The sequence below is a fragment of the Lycorma delicatula genome, chromosome 7 (genome assembly GCF_047948215.1).
Source record: "Lycorma delicatula isolate Av1 chromosome 7, ASM4794821v1, whole genome shotgun sequence".
NCBI lineage: Eukaryota > Metazoa > Arthropoda > Insecta > Hemiptera > Fulgoridae > Lycorma > Lycorma delicatula.
In genome coordinates, this window is record NC_134461.1 from 69429085 (window position 1) to 69450742 (window position 21658).

General features: G+C 28.1%; 1 protein-coding gene across 1 annotated transcript in view; it reads left to right on the forward strand.

The window, feature by feature from the left end:
• gogo (thrombospondin-1 like protein golden goal) overlaps positions 1 to 21658 on the forward strand; it is a 97248-nt gene that overhangs the window by 51504 nt on the left and 24086 nt on the right. The window contains exons 6-8 of the mRNA XM_075372018.1: positions 6575 to 6705; positions 10009 to 10236; positions 18429 to 18678. Of these exons, the coding sequence (XP_075228133.1) occupies positions 6575 to 6705; positions 10009 to 10236; positions 18429 to 18678 (609 nt within the window). The remainder of the gene's footprint in view (positions 1 to 6574; positions 6706 to 10008; positions 10237 to 18428; positions 18679 to 21658) is intronic.

Below are 21658 nucleotides of genomic sequence, written 5' to 3' on the forward strand. Positions count from 1 at the left end.
CCCAATCTCATCATATACAACACCATCCATGTCTTTTAGTGGTTCTAAGTTGTTACATGCTCAATTCAATTACAATCCAGTATATTTATATTGGGACGATCCAAATGAGTTTGATAGATAGATTATATACACTTGTGGGTGAATATGTTGCTGGAAACAAGAGCGTTTCAAATGAAATCATATCCATAATTAAAGAATTGAAAGACGTTGAATTTGAATAGGTTTTTTAATATTAATTTTTTATTTTTTTATATAGAGAAATATCACGAATAAAATAAGGCGAAGGTCGTCGACGAGGAAGAGTAGGTTTTTCACTCACATCATATGGAAATTTTTTTTTTTAATTTCATAGATTGTGTAATATATCTGATCCTATCGATGATAAGGATGCGTTGAATTTTAAACGATGTAAACTTATGTTTGATGAATACACAGTCTCGGTGAGAAGTTTGTGGGTTTAGAACGATTAAATCAGGAGATAACAAATCATGATGTAAACATTAAAAAATACATAGAAGATAAAAAACTGAAACTTGCAGATGCAACTGTTGAATTCATGAAAGATTCCCTCGAACCTCTTAAAGAAAAAATAGCAAAGTATATAGACGATGAATTAAACGGTCGCATTACAGAAGTCTCATCACGATCATATTAAATCCATTGTCGGGGCGATGATTCAAGAAAGTGAATTGACTAAATTAAAAGTACGTGATAAACCCTAGTGTATAAATCTGAGTGACCAAACTTGATGAAATACATTCAAAGATTGTTGTTAAAATTACTTTTTATGAAACATTTTGTTGGCTCGAATTCGAGCCGACTAAAACTGAGAAATAATCTGTTTTATTGAGAAATGTTTTACTTTATAAGAAATATTTTGGGGCTCGAATTCAAGCCACCAAATGATTCGGTTTCTTCCTAGTTAAAAGCCGATGTGCAAATATGCGCTTCGGCTTGGGCTAATTCTTATATCAATAATTTATTTAAATTGAAATTAAATTTTTTTAGATGTAGACATGAAGAAGATAACGAAGACGAAAAAAAATGATGTGGTGTTATTGGTTCTGTGGTGAATAAAGCTGTAGATTTATTACCAGTTGATCCACACAAACCAGCTTATAGTTATTGTGGGTCTGACATGAAATTAAATAAAAGATTAAAACGTGAAGATAAAGGCGTTAATAAATTGGATGATGCGTGTAAAATGCATGACATTGCCTATTCAAAATATTCAGACACCAAAACCAGATCACAAGCTGATGAAGCACTTGCTGAGCGAGCTTTGGAACGTGTAATTGTCCCAGATAGTAATTTTACTGAAAGAGCGGCTGCATATGCTGTAACAAAAGCGATGAAATTAAAGTCTAAATTCGGGGGTAGATTAAAATTAAAGAAAATTATAATTAATAAAAGAAATTTTATTCTATCGGGGGTAGAGTAAAAAAATTAATCGATTCAATACCGAGGCGTGCTTTATATGACGACGAATTGATGGAGTATGCAAAACAATTGAAAATTCCACATTTTGGAGGTGTTTTTATGTTGGATGCTTTACCAAAAAAGATTAGAAAAAATGAACGTGCTATAATCAATTTGGACAGTTCAATGGGTTGTGGTACACATTAGGTTTGCTTTAGAAAAAGCGATAAAAATTTATAATATTTTGATAGTATAGGAAATACACCCACCTGCAGAATTGATGAATTATTTTGGAAAATCTTATGTAACGTATAATTATAACAGGTATCAAGCCGATGATGATGTAATTTGCGGTCGATTGTGTTTAGAATTTTGATCTGAATAAATTATATATTTTTAATTTTTATTTTTTCTTATTTTAAATATGTCGTGTTTGTTATCGATTGATGGAAACGATTCGTTGATTAAAAAAGTGTTTTTTCCTCCAATAGACCTTTCAAAAAGCCAATATGAATTGGGATTAAAATGGTTGATGACGGCCAGCACTATTCCAAATGTTGAAGAGAACAAAAATAATAAATTGTTATGCGTTCGACAAGGACGTTAAAAAAGATGAAAATAATAATTATGAATTTACAAAGAAAAATTACATAACAATACCAACGGGTAGTTGTGAAATTGAAGATATTGGTGATTATATACAGAATGAAATGAAAAAAAATTTATCACCATGCGAACAAACACCAGTACGTTACAATGTGAAATTTAAAGCACTGTGTGGATAGATGTTTCAGATAGAGATTCAAGTATTGGCCATATCTTTCAGTAATTGAAAGATATAATTATAATTTATAATTACAATTATAAATTTCACCATACACATATTCAGATTATAAAAACAAATATCCCTTATATGTGATTGATTGTTCACGACAAGATGAATCGATAAAAATGGGTGTTATTGATTTAAAAATTAATATTGAAGTTGAAGAGAATTTTAAACCCAATACAATCGCGTATTGTTTATTAACATATGAAAATATAGTGGCTTACTCACCGTTAACCGGCAAAGTAATTACCCGGCTTATTGTTTTCTTGGGTTTTGATAGGAATCTTGTTTCTTTATTTTTTAATTTCTCATAGTTTCCGGTTTTCGTTTTTAGGTTTTCATGGGTTATGTCTAATTTCTCCATGTCTTTCTGTACTTCGTATAACTAGTTCTGTCTGCTCATGATGAAAGTAACAAGGTGTCTCACACCCAGCGCTGCGCAGTGGCTCGTCCCAAAATCCTTTTCCCGCCATGATGTTTAAATTCGTTTATGCGGTTGGCGCACAAACAGAAGCAAGACATCAATGTGATTAAAGGCAGAATTATCAAAAATAAACAAACTTTTGAAACATAAAAGAATAAAATTCATTGACGTATATGAAAATTGGCGTCGAAATGTGGGTTTTTACTCTAATATTTATAAATAGGAAGTGCCGTACTCACGTGTGCGTGTACACGCACTTCCAAATAAATATGGAGTGTAGGTTTTTTTATAAAATTTAATTGATTGTATGTGGAGTCGAGAATTATGATCTGAATGATTAATTTCGTTTATTTCTTAACAATATAATAATTTCTAATAATTTTTCTTAATAAACAATTTACCTTGAATTAATTATTAATGTACTATTAGATACAGAGCGGTTCAGAAAGTAATTAACTTTAATTATTTTAATTCAAAATGAAAATATAATGGAAACATTTTATATGAAATAGAAAATAAAATAGTTTTCATTAACATAAAAATCAAAACCGACCCTTTTGCACATATAAAGAAAAATAAAAAATGTTAACAAAGAGGACAAAACCGACTAGAGTTCGAAAGAATTCGAAAGTATCCAAAATAATATAACTACATGTCTTACTGCCAATTTTTTTTTTGCATTTAAATATCAATATTTTTTCCTTGACATAAAATTATTCATGAGGTATTATAAGAATTAAATAGAAGTTGAAGTACGTTATTTAAAAAATTAGTCAATTAAATGAAATTCTATGATAACACTTCGTATATTTTCATATGTTGTAATACCCATAACAGATAAAGTAAAAAATCTTAGAACAAATTTTTAGGGAAACTTAAATAAAGTAATACTTCGACTAAAACCTATATTAAAAATGAAACATCAAAATACGACGGACTACGAATTACAAGATTAGTTATAAAATTTTGAAATAAGTTATCTCCCATTTAGTTGATTTTCCATTTTAACAGCATTAAATAGCTTCACATAATAAATGGAAAATAACATTAGTAAAAAAAATATTTTATGAGCATAAAAAAAAATTACCGGTGATTCGATACCGAACCCCACGAATAGCAAAAGGAATCATTACCACAGAGCCACACACGCAACACGAAGACTTTGTGTCAGTTGCACTTCATAAGATGTGTCCCCTGTTTGTTTGTTTAGGTTTTCATTCATTATTTTGAATTTTATCTTAATTAACAATCAATTTCAATACTCTTAAGAATCAATAGACTTGTGTAAAATATTTATTTTTATTAAGGATTATTAAAAAAAAAATGTTTTATTATTTTTAATAATACAACTTTATCAGTACTAAATAATACTAATTCATATTGAAAGTGAATAATCATTCATAAATATTCGATTGTTAGCTCGTTTAATCATTATCATGTATTTAAAATTTTGTAAAATTTTTGTACAACTAAAAACTTTTGTCCCAAAATCCCTTACTTATATGTTCAAATAACCCGGTAGAAAATGAGATTTTGGGACGAGCGTATACGCATGCGCGCCGAATACTGTGCGCAATGCTACACCTTGTTACTTTCATCATGGGTCTGCTTTTCTTGTTTAAGAAAAGTTCGATTATCCGTCTGATAAGTCTGGTTTCTTCCATTACATAAGTAGTTTATTTCATGAAATTTTAATTATTTGTTTATTTTTATTTTTTTTGTTTTTTTACACGCATAGATTATTTGTTTTGTATTTAATTCTTTTCAATATAGATATTTAGAAATGGAAGTTTTTAAAATTAAGAAATTGAAAAATTTAAACCGAACAAAGTGCCGGTTTAGATTTAATTTCAACAATCGATACGATTTTAAAACCGGGTGAAATTAAAGTAATCGCAACCGGCATTGCTATATCACTGCCTAAAAAATATGAAGCGCAAATAAGACCTAGATCGGGTATGGATACCCTAGATCGGGTATCCTTATATCTACTTGTGTGTAATGACACACACTACCTCTTTTCTGTAGAAAACAAAAAAGAAAAGTTTGAATGTTTCCCTTCAAAATTCTCCATCCCAAGATTTTTTTATACAAGTATGTCCCATACATTTTCAAAATATTGTCACCGCATCTTGTACTTTGTCAGCCTCTCTTCTTTCTGAAATGTAGTATTCACAGAGGATTTCATTTATCCATCATACAGTATTACATCTTGCCACCTTACAATATTATACCCAGCCTATTTCCACTTCAATGTTTTTATTGTAAGTAGCACATATTTAACTTCAAATGAGAAACAAGGTCAATTCCAATTTCTCACAAGCTTGAATTTGGAAAACAGTTATCTGTTTATATATATATTACATGATTCCCGAAAGGATCGATTTTAGAAAAATAATATATATTTATATATGTCACATTATTTTATTATTATGTATGTATATGTTTATTATGCTGAATCTGCAGTTAACCCAATTTTCTGGTTTGACATAAGTCGTTTTTAGAAAGAAGTAAGCAACTAATTATTTTTTCAAGCAAATATAGCATAATCATACAGAATGCGGGTGTGTGTGCGCGCGCGCGAGCGTGCACACACACAAATAAATAAATCAGTTATTTGAATGTTTTATTTACAAAGCATTGATCCAAGTGTTTTATATCTATCATGCCAAAAATGATCTAACATTCAATTTTTTGCCCTCAAAACTTATTCTGATTTTTTGAAGGGGACCCTCAGTAATTAGGACAAACATAAAACATACTGTTTTAAATCAAACACTCATAAAGCTGTAAATATTTATTATTCTACCATCTATTTCCATTAATTCTCTATAGATGTCATGTTATTCCATAGCATCAATAGCATGAACAGGTATCATAAAGCAATATGGACCCCACTTTAAATGAGATTCAATATTTATCTGGTAAATCTGATACATTTTACATGGTGATATGCATAGGTATAATAAATATTTAATAATTATGGCACAATGGAACATTCCTCTAACTGAAAAAAGTAAAAAAATAATAAATTTGAGCTTAATTTTAAAATATAAACTTTTCGAATGACAAAGTTAACTAAATTTTATAATAAACATTTTTAAAAAGCTTACTTCAAATTATATTTAGTTGCCATTGCGACCATCCCCAGTAAATGATGCTGCAGTTCTCACTCTGATGTCAGAGGTGATATTACTTCTAAAAGTTGTTTTTTTTGGTTAGGCAGAAGGATGCAGTCAAAAAGTGTGCGAGGTATGAATTGTGTTTGTTTATTTAGGATATCATTATTGTGTGTGTTTTAATGTTTTGAGGTAAGGCCCTTGTTTGTTTATGTTTGGAATATTAAGGTTTTCACGCATACAAAATTCATTATCATCCATCCTTGTAATTGTCTATGTTGCTGTGGAGGGTTCATTATATCTTTGCTTAAACTTCATTACATTTTTCAATAAAAAATATAATCCAAATAATACAATTGAAACTGTCTTAATAGACTTTTTACAATTAAATTTCTAAATTCTTGAAAATCTGCTAACAGAAGATCCTTTCATAAGCATAATTCTTTGTTTCTGGTGAACACCATTAAAGCAGAAAAGCCATTAAAGGACCTTCTTAAGAAAGTATAAGCAGTACACAATAATATAATATTCTGCTCAGAAATCTTTATATCTTTTAATGAATTTTATATATTTATTTTTTTTATTTATGATGAATGACCACTTTTTAATTATTTTTAAACAGCTATATAGAAATACTAAGCCACGTAGTAAAGTGGGAAACCACTTTATACATGTTAAAAATTAACCCTAACATCTTACAAATACTATAAAACTGATGAACAAATACTGTTTTATAACATATAAACCTTAACCTCTACTTTCTATTTTTTTTCCTTCAAAAAGAATCAGAAACAGGTGGTTGGGGTGCTTGGAGTCCTTGGACACCATGTACTACAACTTGTAGTGGTGGTACACGCAACAGATATCGCTTTTGTGACTCTCCACCACCTCGTTATGGAGCAAAGTTTTGCCAGGTAAGGTTAAAAATGTTTATGTTTTTATATGTACAACATATTTTGAATAATAGAAAAAATAGATAAGAAAACTAAGATCAATTGTTTAAGATGAACTAAGATCATATATTTATATGAACCTTTTATACATATAAATAACAAAAAAACAATTCAATATATATTAAATTACAATTACCTGATATATATTGAATAAAATATATATATTTAATTAAATTAATATAAACCACTTAGCAAAGAATATTAAGATAAGAAAATTAATATCAGAAATTAATAAAGATGACTTAAATTCAATATATTAAAAAATATTGCATATTAAACATTAACAAAATTTCAGTTTGATAAACTAACCCATCGGGTTGGTCTAGTGGTGAACGCGTCTTCCCAAATCAGCTGATTTGGAAGTCGATAGTTCCAGCGTTCATGTCCTAGTAAAGCCAGTTATTTTTACATGGATTTGAATACTAGATCGTGCAGTGTTCTTTGGTGGTTGGGTTTCAATTAACCACACGTCTCAGGAATGGTCGAACTGAGAATGTAAAAGACTACACTTCATTTACACTCATACATATCATCCTCTGAAGTATTATCTGAACAGTAGTTACCGGAGGCTAAACAGGAAAAAGAAGAAGTTTCATAAACTACCAGACAGTGTTTGAGGGAGTCAGTATTAGAAAACTTTAACAGGTTACAGCACTTATATAATAAATTAATACACAATTGTCATTATTTTAGTATTTTTATTTTTAATTTTTATTATGCAGCTTAACAAAATTATTTCAATTATGATGGAAGATGTGGGATCCTGCAAAATTACTTTCATGGTAAAATTAAGGTAAGATAGGTCTTATCTCAATATTCTGTACTCTTCTAGGTGGTTTATATTAATAGAATTTAAAACATAATTTAAGTGTACAGAATAATTTGAATCTTAAGATTAATTTCAGTAAAATAATATATATATTAATTAGTATATATATATATATATATATATATATATATATATATATATATATATATATATATATATATTATTTAATATTTTAAATATATATATATATATATATATATTTAAATGTATAATATGTATAAATATATACATATAAATTTATTTTTTTCATTTGGAATGGAAAAAATATTAAGTACCAGAAGTACTTGTTTTGGAATAAAAACAATTTTTTTAATTTGCTATAATAGTAAAAATTTGTTAACTTATTTTTTAACAACAAATACTTTGAATATTTCTTATTACAGCAAGTCAACTTCTTAACAAAAAACTTTTTATGTAAAATCTTCCAAAATTTATATACATTGATCATGTCAGGAAAAGTTAATATGTGTGGGAGAGAAGATATGAATTATCTATCTCTCTCTTTTCTCAGCAATTACACCTTCTAAAAATATTCACCCATGACAATGCATCACATAAATAAAACAAAGCTCTCAATGAAATCTTTTCAGGAGTGTGTTATGCAGTTGCAAATTATTCTATGCATGTACAAAACATCAAAATTCCTCATACCTTGCCTGTATAACATTTCATGGCAAAATTTCAATAATTCCCATACTTTCATAGTTAATATAAATAAAAATAATTGTTATTACTTTTAAAAGTTTTGTTTTTTTTCAATAATAAGTTTTATAGATTTATTTAAATATGAAGTAATAAATATTTTATCTTGCTTTTATTGTTTGTGATATATGTAAATATGAATAGATAACTTACTTAGTTTTATAGATCAGCATTATGAAATGATGAAGTATAATCTCTTAATAGAAGAGATTATACACTTTCTAAATTCAATTTCATTTTCACTTTCTAAATTCCTGAAAATCTGCTAACAGAAGATCCTTTCATAAGCATAATTCTTTATGTCTGGTGAACACCATTAAAGCAGAAAAGCAATTAAAGGACTTTCTTAAGAAAGTATAAGCAGTACACAATTGAAACAAAATCATTATAGTTGTAGAGATCTAATGGACGTATATTTTCATGTAGTAGATAGTTCACCAGGAGCTAGGATGTAATTAAAATCCTATTATAAATTACCATATCTCTATTTGTTTGTAAATTACAAATTTAGCTAGCTGTATGATTGTAAAATGAAGAGTGCCATTAAAAGCATTGTCTAGAGTTACTTCAGTGAAAAAGTAGCTCTGTTTTTAGTTCTAGAACAACAGTGTCTATGTAATTTGAAAGCGAGTCAAATAAAACTGCAAATAATATTTATTATAGAACACCTCTTTACATTGAGCATCTTGTCACTTGGTCCTTATTATCTGGAAAATTTTTTGTGCTTTTTAGATCACAACACTTCTAGATCTATTAAATTCTGAATTATCTTTAAGACTCCACCAAATCCTATGTCTGCATTTATCCTAAGTATTCTCTCAAGTGAACTCTGCTATACAATTATCTGTTTCCTTAATTTCATCTATTAACTAAATATTACAACAATCCCTTTCCTTCTATTAGCATCAAAAAATCATCTATATGTTACTAAGAATAATCTTTTTACAAACAAGAATTCAGATTAGCCAAAGCTGAATGGACTGTCAAAAAATCTGAAATGCCAATAATAAATTTGCATTGAAGTTTGTGTACTTGTGACTGCAAACGTTGAAATATAATTAAGAAAAGGTAAACTATTTAATTGCAATAATGTAAAAATTGTTGTATTTGGTCCTGTGGAGAATTCATACTTTAATCTTTTGGGATGAAATGTGAAATCATTACCAAGCAATTATCCAGCAGCTTAAAAGGTTAAAATGTTATTTTATATGAAGGTGTTATTTTCTGGTTAATTTTTTCATTTTGTATCTTTCTCTTTTATTGGTTTGTTTTTTAGCACTGAAAACAGAATTTTTTTAACAATTTAATATTTTGTCAATTAAATGTTGTATGGTAAGTGCTGTAATAAAAATGCTTGTAGTTGACCTGATATGATGAACTGGCATAGCCATTCTCAAAACAGCAAGCACCTCTTGCCAAGCAAATATACAAACAAATAATTGTTTAGCAGTACAAACCCTTTCACTAAAACACAAAAGACTTTAAAACAAAATAAAAATTAAACCAATTATAAGAAGAAAGAAATTTTGAAATTTCACTTGAAATGAGTTCATTAGTATGCTTTGTCCAAATCTTGTATGCAGTTATGTTACTAAATGGCAGCATAAGCTTAAACTCTCCAGATTAAAATATTTAGAAATATACTATAAATGTTATTATTAATGTTCAAATTGATTAACTTATTATTTTAATTTGAGTTTTTAATTCATTCATTCTTTGTTTTGTGATTAAAGGGGCATACTTTTGAGACAGAACGATGCGGTGTTGCTGTTGCCTGGGATTGTATTTTTTATCAAGATTCAGGAGGACCAGAAGTGCCTGCAGATAGACCAGAAGTAATAGCTGAAGTTGGCCCAGGATGTCGATGTGGGTGTGTTGTACATCTTGGTATGACAAAACCTAGACGCCTTATTGCAAGTTCATCTCAAAGCTGTCCTGGTCGAACCTTTTGGCTTATTCAGGTAAATTTTAACTCTACAGAATTTTTTTTTAATTTATTGCATTTATGTCACATGATGTGAAAACAATTTACTGTATTTTATATTCACAAAATTTTTTTTTTTTTAGAAAAATGCAAATCTAAATAATAATCTTGATTATTTACAAGTAATTGTAACTACCACGAATGAAAACTCACAAAAGATATGTTATGCGGATATGTCATTAAAAATCTTGATAGAATTAAATTTTTAAAGTTTTACTGTACTGAGATCAGTATTATGTCTGATTAATAAGGTTACACCAACTCTTAAAATCAATTTTTAGTTTTTTATAAGTTCTTTGATTGATGAAAAGTATTTTTGTGTTAGTTTTTATGTAGCTTTTTGTTCAGATTTTTTTAATACTTTATTTGATTAATGAAAAACTATTATCTTTTAAATTGTTCAAAACTTCATGAATGGGTGTTTGTTTTGTATCACATTTAAATTAACTCTAAAAAAACGTCTCTCTCCCTTCCCCCTCGCCATCGCCTCAACACATTTGTCTCCACCCCTCACACTGGGTGGGTGCGTGTGCACGCATGCATACCTCCACCCAGACAATAGACTTATGTGTTTATTTATGATTATTTAAGAACTAACCAGCACAAAATGATATTATCAAATTGCAAACATAAAAATGTAGTTAGACATTAAATACAGTGTTGTTAACATAACAAAATAAACACTTTCTATTGTCAACTAAAAAAATTGTAAAACAATTTACTACTTTGGTTATTTTTCACTTTGTATGGATATTTTATCAATTAATGTCTTTTAAACTGTATTACTATGATTCAGATGAAGATCAGATTTTCCTTCCAAACAAATACGCTGAAATACAGCTTCAAAAGATAACAGACTAACAGGGACCACCAATTGTCACTAATGCCTCTACTTGCACCAATTGTGGTGTTCAATAAATAGTACAATATTTATTTTTCAAAATTAAAAATTTTGAATTTTTTTTAATAATTAACTAAGTTTATTATCAAGAAATGATAATAAGTTTTTAAGAATTTAGTTACTAAAAAAATTTAAAAGCAGTTTAGTTTTGATATTTAATCATTTGCATAAAATGATTAATTTGATGGACCATTTTAACTATGTTTTAAACATACTGGTACTTCACATCAAAACATAATTTTCAGGCAAGCATTTATAATTGTGGCAACATTTATGCCAGCTTGCAACAATTAGATAATTATACTTAATATAGCTTTGAGGTGATTTGCATATTTTTATTTTGTTGTTATGTATAGTGCTTGTTTGGATAATGTTTTCAAAATCACTTTTTTAAACAGGACAGTTCACATGAAGACATCAACCATAACATGGATAACTCACGTGAAGCTTATTAAAATTAAGATATACACCTAGCTAATAATAAAATTTATGAACATACTGAATGTAATAAAAATAGAGTATTAAATTTCAATAGATCAACACAACACAGATGAAAAATATTATTTGACACATACCAAACAAGTTGTCTGGCTAACCACTTTCAGATAGTTACCACTAAAAACGCTGGTAAATCCAGTGAAGAAAGAACTCTAAAATAACCTCTGGAAAAACTATTTTTACATTATTTTGTATCATTTATGCTTAAAGTAAATCAATATTTAGTAACATTTTAAGTCAGCAGCTCATTAAATTTAATATTATTTAATTTTACATGAGTAAAAAGGTCAATCTCTTAAGATTTCAATTTCACCAATGAAATTATTGAATAATAAAAATTAGTTGTTTATAAAAATGTTGTTACATTATTATACTTCTTCAAATAGACTCAACAAGGAAATTAAAATACAGTTTTAACATAGAACAAAACTTGATAACTTAAAAGAGAAAAAGATGACAAAGGAAGTGAAATATTAAATTCTTAGTTATAATATGTAGATGGAACCATCCATACAATCTAATTACTGAATATTTTGTTTTGAACTTAAAATTAGAGAATAAATGAATTGTAATTACAATTTTATTTACTAAGAAGGAGACTGACTGTTCTTGGGTAGCCCTAATAGGACAAAACTCCAATCAGCATAATGTATTATCTTTAAAATAAACAAAAATGATAAAATAAAAAATTTTCAAAAACTCACAAAAATACAATAATGATTTTTTTTTTAATTGTTTATTTATTTTTATTCTTTTTTTGAAGTAGAGTATTATAATTCAACCACTGTCAGTTACAGAACCCAAATTTAGTTTTCAAGTACATGTATATTTTCATAATTTGTTATTTATTTATGTATACTTTAGTACAATATATTTTTAATTTTGTTTACCCATATTTGATAACTTGGAAAATATTCTAGAAAAGTTTATTTTTTAAAAATAATTTTAAACCAAATATTACAATCAGTTGATTTTTTTTTGCTAGATACATTTTTATTTATTGTTATATTTTAGTCCTTTTCTTATTAGATATAAAGGATTGCACAAAAACAGAAAAATTTTAAACAGATACAGAGAGATATAAAGGAATGCAAAAGAAAAATACAGTTTTGTGTAATTTACATACTGATGGACATGTTGTAGAAAAACTGGTTAAATCAGCAGTACCATGTTCATAAATTGAACTTTTATCTGTATTTTTTCATAAAGAAATATTGTATTTTTACATACTTTACCATTTTAATTTCACTATGATAAAGTGCATTATATAATAGTTGTTTTTTTATTTAATCTTATGTAGAAGGGTGGAAAATATTTTTGAAAATTATCACTTTTAAACCAGTTGTTGAAATCTGGAATTAGTATTGTTTTGATAATACTGATCAGGAATTTTTTCCACCCAAATTTATAATACATTCATTTATACAAATATCTATTTTTCTTAGTTCTAGTACGTATAAAGAATTGTCATGAAAGATGCATTCTAAGAACCCAAAGTAACTAGTTAATTTAACCATCACCACTATAATACGGGTACAAAATATAAGCTACATTCTTTCATAAGATTGTAACCAGTTTTATTGTTGGAAGTTAATCTAAAATCTTTATTACTTACTTTATTATACTGATTCATTAAAAAGTTATTTGCCCTTTACTCTTACATCTAGAACCATTCAGAAAAGTACATTTTTTCCTTATTTTTACACCCAGATTTGGTTGTTACATATAACTTAGCCTGGAAGATATAAGAAAAACCGTCTGTTTAAAATGAAAAACAAATATATACTACTATGAATATCAGTATAAGTTAAGATAGATATAGTAGGAATAAAGTAAACTTGGTAAAACTTGGAAGTCATTCTAAGTGATAAATTATTACTAGTTCAGTGTGCTAGTACTAGCAATTTATAATTTTGTTGCTAAAGTAAAAGACATTTAGAATTAGTGGCATCTTAAATTTCTACGAATCATGTAGACATTTCACTAATGTAAATAGCTGTTAAAGTATAATTTTATATTCTACTTGTCAGATGTCATCTGGAATATACCAGTATTGTCTGGAATCGTAAATAATGTTAAATAATTTCAGGAATCCAGAACAATTTTTCGGTATTGGTTAAGATAGAAGTTTAAATCAGACTTTGAAGACATTCATTAATAAAGATTTCAAATACATTACAGTTGTACGCTCTGTGCCAGATACATTATCATGGAGTTTTCCACTCCTTGATCATTGGTGAATTTCATTGGCAATTTCAGTACAGTATTCCTTCGCATGTATTTTATAATTGTATTGTTATTTTGTCATTTTTATCCATCTTTTCATTCTGATTTTGTATGAAATATTATGAACTAATTGATACATGAATTGAGATTGTTAGCAACTTGAAAAACAAATGTGATTTTTTATTAACATTCATAAGTTACAGTTGTACATTCATATATAATCTAAAGGAGATTTTTCATTGCTAATCAATTGATTTATAATTTGTTTTTTTTTTTTTTTTTAATTAATCATAATATGCTACTTTCACTTTACATGTTTTCTTTTAAATTTGACAAGTACAAAATTAAAAGTGATTTTAATTTTGATTTTATGTTTTTGCTTATTTTACTATTACTTTTCTCACTATTACTGTTAGAGGCTCTCCTTGCTTAATTATTTATATTTAATGGTTGTCATTTGCAAAATTCTTCTAAAACTGTTCTTTTAAATGCTATACCAAATCCTTACTTTGTTAGGTGTCACTTAATACTTGGGTCTAAATTGATAAAGGAAATCTGTAAGGGAGATGATTAAGGAGATATGAATAAATAATGTAGGTGAAATAGTACTAGATCTTTACTGAATTTTGAACTTGAGAACAACTAACATTTTTATACATGATTTTTATAGTTTGTAATATGTATAAAAAAAATTTTTCAAACACAACTATATCTTGCACTTGCTCAGCTACCCCATTTTAAATATGAATTAATCAACTGGCACAACATTAAAATTTGGATTGTATTAATTTGTATCATTAATTTTTAATAACTTTTACTTCATTTTTATATATTTAGATTCAGTATGATTAACGTGTTAAAATAGTCATAATTAAAGTAATGCTCATTAAAAAAATTGTAGTATTATACCATAACTCTACAATAAGAATTGTTGACTATGAATTAATTTTATATAATGCAATTAGAACAATGAAACTTGTGAAAATATACATGTTATAAAAATATATATGATTCTTGTAGTATTTACTATAACATTTTGATAAAAGAATGATATTTTTAAGTTTTGGATTTTAAATCGTGAAAACTAGGTTACCACAATATAAACAACACCTACAGTACTAAATGATCCGTTTCATAAAGCAATATTAAATTTACAAAGGTATGAAATATTTATTATAATCTTACTAATAATAGAAAAATATTACACCATCATTTATTTATAACAATTTAGTATAAAGGCATAAGTTTCTCATATATGTAAACTAGGTGAGTTGACAGATTGTAGATGGGGAATAATTTATCAACAAGAATATGGGGAAGAAGAACATTGATTGATGGAATTTAGTATTACATGCGAAATACATAACAATGAAGAATAATGATATACAATAAACCTACCTAACACAACCTAACACCTTAGCTCAGCCTACTGCATCCATATACATATACACATAATCCTTCTTACAATAAACTTCAACTCATTTATCTTTTGCCATGACTGCACATAATAACAACTAAAATTAAGCACACAGCTAGATAAATAATAAAAAAATTGATCATTTCAAAAGATGATAGGTAGTAATAAAGGTTAACTGGTGTATAACTGACATTAATGAAACTGATTAAATAATGATATGAATATCACTAATAAACTGATAATTGTTTTAAAAAGCATATAATAAGAAATTAATTTACCTTTGTAAAAAAATTAAAAAAAAGTCTGCCATACACAATACTCAATTTTTCTCACTATAACAAAACTTTACATGTAACATTCATACTTTATAACAAGATAAAATAAACTTTGTAAAAAACTATATCAAACAGTAAAGGATTTTTTCAATCCTCTTTTTAAATTTTTATCATTTTTAATTCACCACCAAAATTTAAAAAAAAACTTTCAATAACTACTAATCATAATTTTGACTCAACTTCTAAATGTTAAAATGTAAAGAGAAGTTGAAAAATAATTATTTTTTGCCTTTTGGTACAAGTTTTAAGTTATTTTTTACTTTTTAGTTTTATTTTTATTAAAATATACTTAGGCCACTTCATATTAAAAAAATCCATTCACAAGAACAGTTTCCATTTAAATGTACATGCTACTTACAAATTTTGTTATAGATTTTAGTACCTTTTTTCAGCTTTTCAGATAATTATATAATGATTCTAATAGTTTACGTGTATTACTCAAATCATTATTTTTTTCAGGCAATTTTAACTTTCTTGGTTTTTTCCATATAAAAATGTAAGTAAATAGAAAATTCATAAGAAATAAAAATATGTGAGACTTGCATCTTTATAAAGATAAGAAAAAGATACTGAGAAACTATGTATATAAATTAATTGTAATCATTTGCTGAGACTGTAGAATAGAAGTTTTATTATTTTTTTTAACTTACATTTTCCACTTACCTTGAATATTTTATACAAAAATATTTTGAATAAAAAAATGATTTGTTTTATTTGTCATTGTGTATAAAAATTCAACAATAAGCAGTGATACAACAAAAAAATAATATCTTTAAATGACTATATAAACCATTTAACTTGTTTAAAAGAGTTTCTTACTTAAATTACTTAGAAAAAAATTATTATGGGTCCAACAGGGGACCTACTTTTACAAAATAAAATAAGAATCATATTAAATATTAAAAATTATAAATGACATCCTTTCAAATTACATGGAAATTGTTCTTTCAATTCTGAAAGATCTTCAAAAGAACAACTTTATTTAATTTTAAAGTGAGTTGTTTATCTTTTTTTTTTAAATTAGCAGTTGATTTCCTCTCCGTAAAAGATATTTGAATTTACAGATTGGTCGATGTGAAATGAAATGACACAATTTTGTATAGTGGACTGTAATTAATTTAATGGTTTAAGATTATTTTAAATATGGAAAGTATAAAACTGAACAATATGACACATGAACAGCCGAAATCTCATCACACCACACACATACAGATCAACACCGACTCCCCAACTCTTGGTTGCCGCATACACACTATCCAACCAGTCATCCCCACCACTCATTCACACAACCTAACACTCAAAATCTTGCACACAAACACATAGACACATAATATCATCCACATATACTGTAAAATGTTACTGGATATATGTCCTTAAACCACCTGGCTTTTGTGTAGTGATTAGGGTGCTAACCTCTAAATAATGTCTTCAGTTTAACTTAGAAGTTTGTAAAGCTTTTTACTCTCCCTTTTTTATGCTACATATTTATATATTTCTCTGTCTCAAAAATATATGTCATCCTTTCCCACTAATTAAACTTCAAAGAATCTTAAGAACTCCTCATTTTCCAGTTTTTAGCAAAAATATGTTTCCTTATTTGAACTCAATAATTAAAACATTTAAAGATTTGAATAGATCTTGTCTGGACTGCATTCAGAAGTTTTATATTATAATGAGATATATCAAGACTTAGTTGCAGTTGTGCAGTTACACTCAATCATAAACATCAGTCACTAAATTTTACTGGGCAGTTACCTCTTTGAGTATAAACACACTACAGTTTATATACACATATACAGTGTGTGTATGCACACATTCATACACACACTCATTGTAGAGAAAAGAAGGATTTAAAAATATATTTTTAATGATTTAGACTGTTATCAGAGTCATTTCTGTTGGAAGAATAATAGAAATCTGTGTTTACATATTTTTTTTCTTTTCATAAAAATGATCATCAAAGAATTTTCAGATAAAACAAGCTTTTAATATTTGTCTTGGTAAACATACAAAAATTTGTCTATCCCACTCACCCTGATTACTATTATTATTATTATTGTATGCATCCCAATTACTATTGGGGTATATATTATTAATTATAAATATGCAATACTGATTGTTTTTTAATTTTTTTATGTTTAACTTACTAGCCTGTTGCTCTTATTTTACAAAATAATAACTGTTAATAAAATTAACACATTTAGAAAAGATATAAGTTTTTTTTTTAATCTTATATTTTAATAATATACAGTTTTAATATTATATTTAACCTTCTTCTTGACATCAACAATTCAGTAATTGCCTAAATTGCATGAATCGAATAATTTTGTAAGAAAATTTTTGTTATAAACTTTTATAAATCTGTAAAATATACATAATTGTAAAAAAGATGTTTTTTTTTAATGTACTTTCTTATTATGAAATAAGATCTTTTTAATGTTACAACTAATTCCTTATTTAAAAATTAAATAAAAAATATTTTACAGATCTTTTTCTTGTTTTCTTTTAAATCAATTATAATCATATTATTACTGAAAAAATATTTGTTTAAGAAATGATTGATTTCTTTCATATTTTGGCCTTATCATGTAATGATCAACACTTTACATACAGTAAAAAAGTACTTTTATAATAAATGTAGTTTTACATCATAAAGGTATGATTCAGAGGCCTTACATCTATTAGGAATTTTATATTCTTTTTTAATAAAATATTTAATGAATTTTTTGTTTTATCATTTTATTGTTTATTACTGATCCTAATTCTAATTTTATTTTCTATTTACATTGCAGGCTGATAGAACACATATGGTTAGATTATCTCTTGAACAGTTCCGACTGCCATGTGCCTCACAGTGGTTAAAAGTTCGTGATGGTGATTCAATGTCATCAAATTTGTTAGCTCAGCTGGGTGGAATGCCATCACTTCCCTACCATATTTCGTCTTCAGGGCCTTGGCTCTTGCTTGAATTTCATTCTGATGTTAAGGTTGCTGCAGGCCAAGAATGTTGGGGTGGATTCTTAGCACATGCTCAGCAGTTAGGTTAGTAATTATATTTTTTGTAATTTATTGGTTTATTATATTTTGCTAATTTGGTTTGATTTTAAAGACAAACACTGATTGTTAATAACTAGGTGTTAATTGTCAATGTACATTTTATGCCCCCAAAATTGTTGCATAAAATCTTAAATCTTGGCAGTAATAGTTAATAAATTTGTTATTTTTATTTTAACATTTTTAAAAGTAAGATTGCACACTTTTTGTAAAATTTATTTTTTATTATTATTCTGTTCTTCTCATTTTACTTTAGTGACTCAATTACAATAACATCTATCACCATTCTATTGGTTTCTATATTTTCATATACAGAAATATCTGTTCTGAAGCAAAGATCTCTGAAAAAAGAAAAGAGAGATGTTATAATTAATTAATTTTAAAAAAATAACTGTATTTTGCTACTTGGATATAATTTGCAAAGCTGCTTATTATTTTTTTTTAAGTTTTAGGGGCATGAACTATTATGGTCATTAGTCCCTCTCCACACAAAAAAAAGAAAAAAAATTACTTTTCCATCCTGATAAAATCACTGGCAACATAGTGTAAAGATAGTCTTGTTATGACATATTATCCAAAAGTAGACTTATAGAAAGATATTAAAACTCAAAATATACTCAAGATGACAAGGGTGTAAAGAGCCCTTACCTTTTAAAAACACTTAAAACTGACACACTAAAAAAACACTTCAAAATAAGTTAAAAACTCTTAAAAAACATTTAACCATTTCTAAAGAAATGTTGTCAAAAGCAATAAAAATCAAGCACAGTTAGTTCTATAAACACATATATACTAATTTCTTCCTAAATTTTATCCCTTAGGTTTACCCTTAGGCCATCCTCTCTTCTTTAATTTTTCCATATTCCTGAAGGCCTCAATGTCAAACATCAGGGTGTCCGAGACCTCAGAGATGGATTCTTCTGATCCTGGGCAGTAAATTTCAGAAAATCTCCTACTGCTGGCATCGAACGATACTGGCTGCGATGGTGCAGTCAGCAGTGCATTAGAGTTAAGACTCAATGCACTTCCTGCTAGAGCATGTGGGGTGGAAGAAGAGCTCACCCTCTTGTTTAAAAGCCTCCATGCTTTGGAAAGCTCCATTGATGGGCTTTCAAAATTTTTTTCTTCTAACGTCTTTACTTCCAACTTCTCAGATCCCTGAATGGGGATTTTCTCAACCTATATGTTGATTTGGGTTATTTTGATTCAGATTTTCTCTAAGCTTTCCTTCACTCAGCTTCATATTAGAACTTGTTGAAGGCCCAGATCTTTGTGGAGAAGAAATTTTTGTTTCTTCTCATCTACTACCTGCAGCAGCAGCAGTTTATGACTCGTTTCTTTAACTTGGTTAGGTTTCAATCTCTCATTAATGATCTGTTTGACTATCTTGACTAATTCTGGTGCCAGTTCAGATATCATACCGCCTGTTTTAAAGTAGGTTGCAGCTACCTAAGCATAGGATACAATCTTCAGCGATCTACTAGTCACAATTTTCTTCGCATCAAAGTAGCTGACCTTCTGTACAGTCTTCATTTTCTGAATAGCTACTTCTTGTTTGTAAACTGGACAGTTATGTAATCTTGCTGAGTGGTATCTGTGGCAATTAATGTACACAGGTGGGTCCCTGCATGGGTTATTAGAGTACAATGGCTCACCCCACACACACAGATTTGTTTCCTTGTACATTGCGCTGCTGTGTATCAAAATTTCTGGCACCCAAAACACCATAGCAGAACTGGGATAAATGGACAAACATCTAATCAATGAAAACCAACTTTTATCTTATCCAGACACTTGGGTCAGGTGAATGTCAGGATATGCAACACGGAGGGTATAACTTCTCCATTGTGTTGTGTGTACAATCTGTGATATGCAATGACTTTTTGTGAATTAAGCTCTTCAATGATTTCTTCTTCTGTGCAGTTTATTTGTTCCCTGCACACAACACCCTTAGAAGTATTTAAACTGTGGGACAACTCCAGTGTCGATGAGTCCCATCTTCTTTGCTTTGAGTAGCGTGACAACTAAAGATCATTGACAGTCTCAACAAATAATCCTGTCACAGTCTTTCTTGTTTCCTTAACAGGTCCCCCATCCTAACCCTGTAGGGGAAGACACCCACCTTGTGATGATTCCGGATGCCACACCACCCCTTCTGCTCCTAGCCCTGATGGGATTTACTAGAGGTCATCTTCAAGATCTCAACACCTGAATACATATTATTTCAGTTATCAGAGTGGCTTCTATCAGGAGCCCACTGATGCAAATGCCTCAAGAAACATTCCCATTAGTGTATTTACCCACCTACATCATTTAATGAAAAATAACATTCAACCATTAAAGATTATTTATTATTTATTATTATTAAAGCTGTGATAATGAATAACAAAACAAAGAGATTGTAAATGAAAACATAATCTTATACCATAAAAAATTATTTTAACATTGCAATATTGACCTAACTTTCTAAAATTTTGCCTACCATGAACTGCAATCAAACGTAATTGTCAAGATTCGCCTATTCTATATTCAAACAGGTCTGTAGCCACCCTGGCTACTAATCTAAACTGTATCCTCCTGTGATTCTTTCGAGCACAAAAAATCTCAAGAATTTTTTGACGATACGCCATTCCTCTCTAACCTTGCAATTGGTCTGCAGATCCAAATGTGAACCAATGCCCTCAAGTTATTGAACCACCTCTGCATGCCTTAACTCATATTTCGAGCAGATAATCTCCCATGACACTGTACTTGAATCAAAAGAGGCAACCTCATGCCCAATACAGAGATGATAGTGACTTTCCCCTAGTACAATGTCATCCGGCAAGAAATCATGTAATAAAACACTAAAAATGTCAGCCCTATCAGTCAATACATCTCGCCAGGACAAGAGAGCACACAGAAGAACGACTTTTTTTACATTTGTGTCTAATAGCCTATAAGCAACTAAGTCAAGTTCCTGAATGAA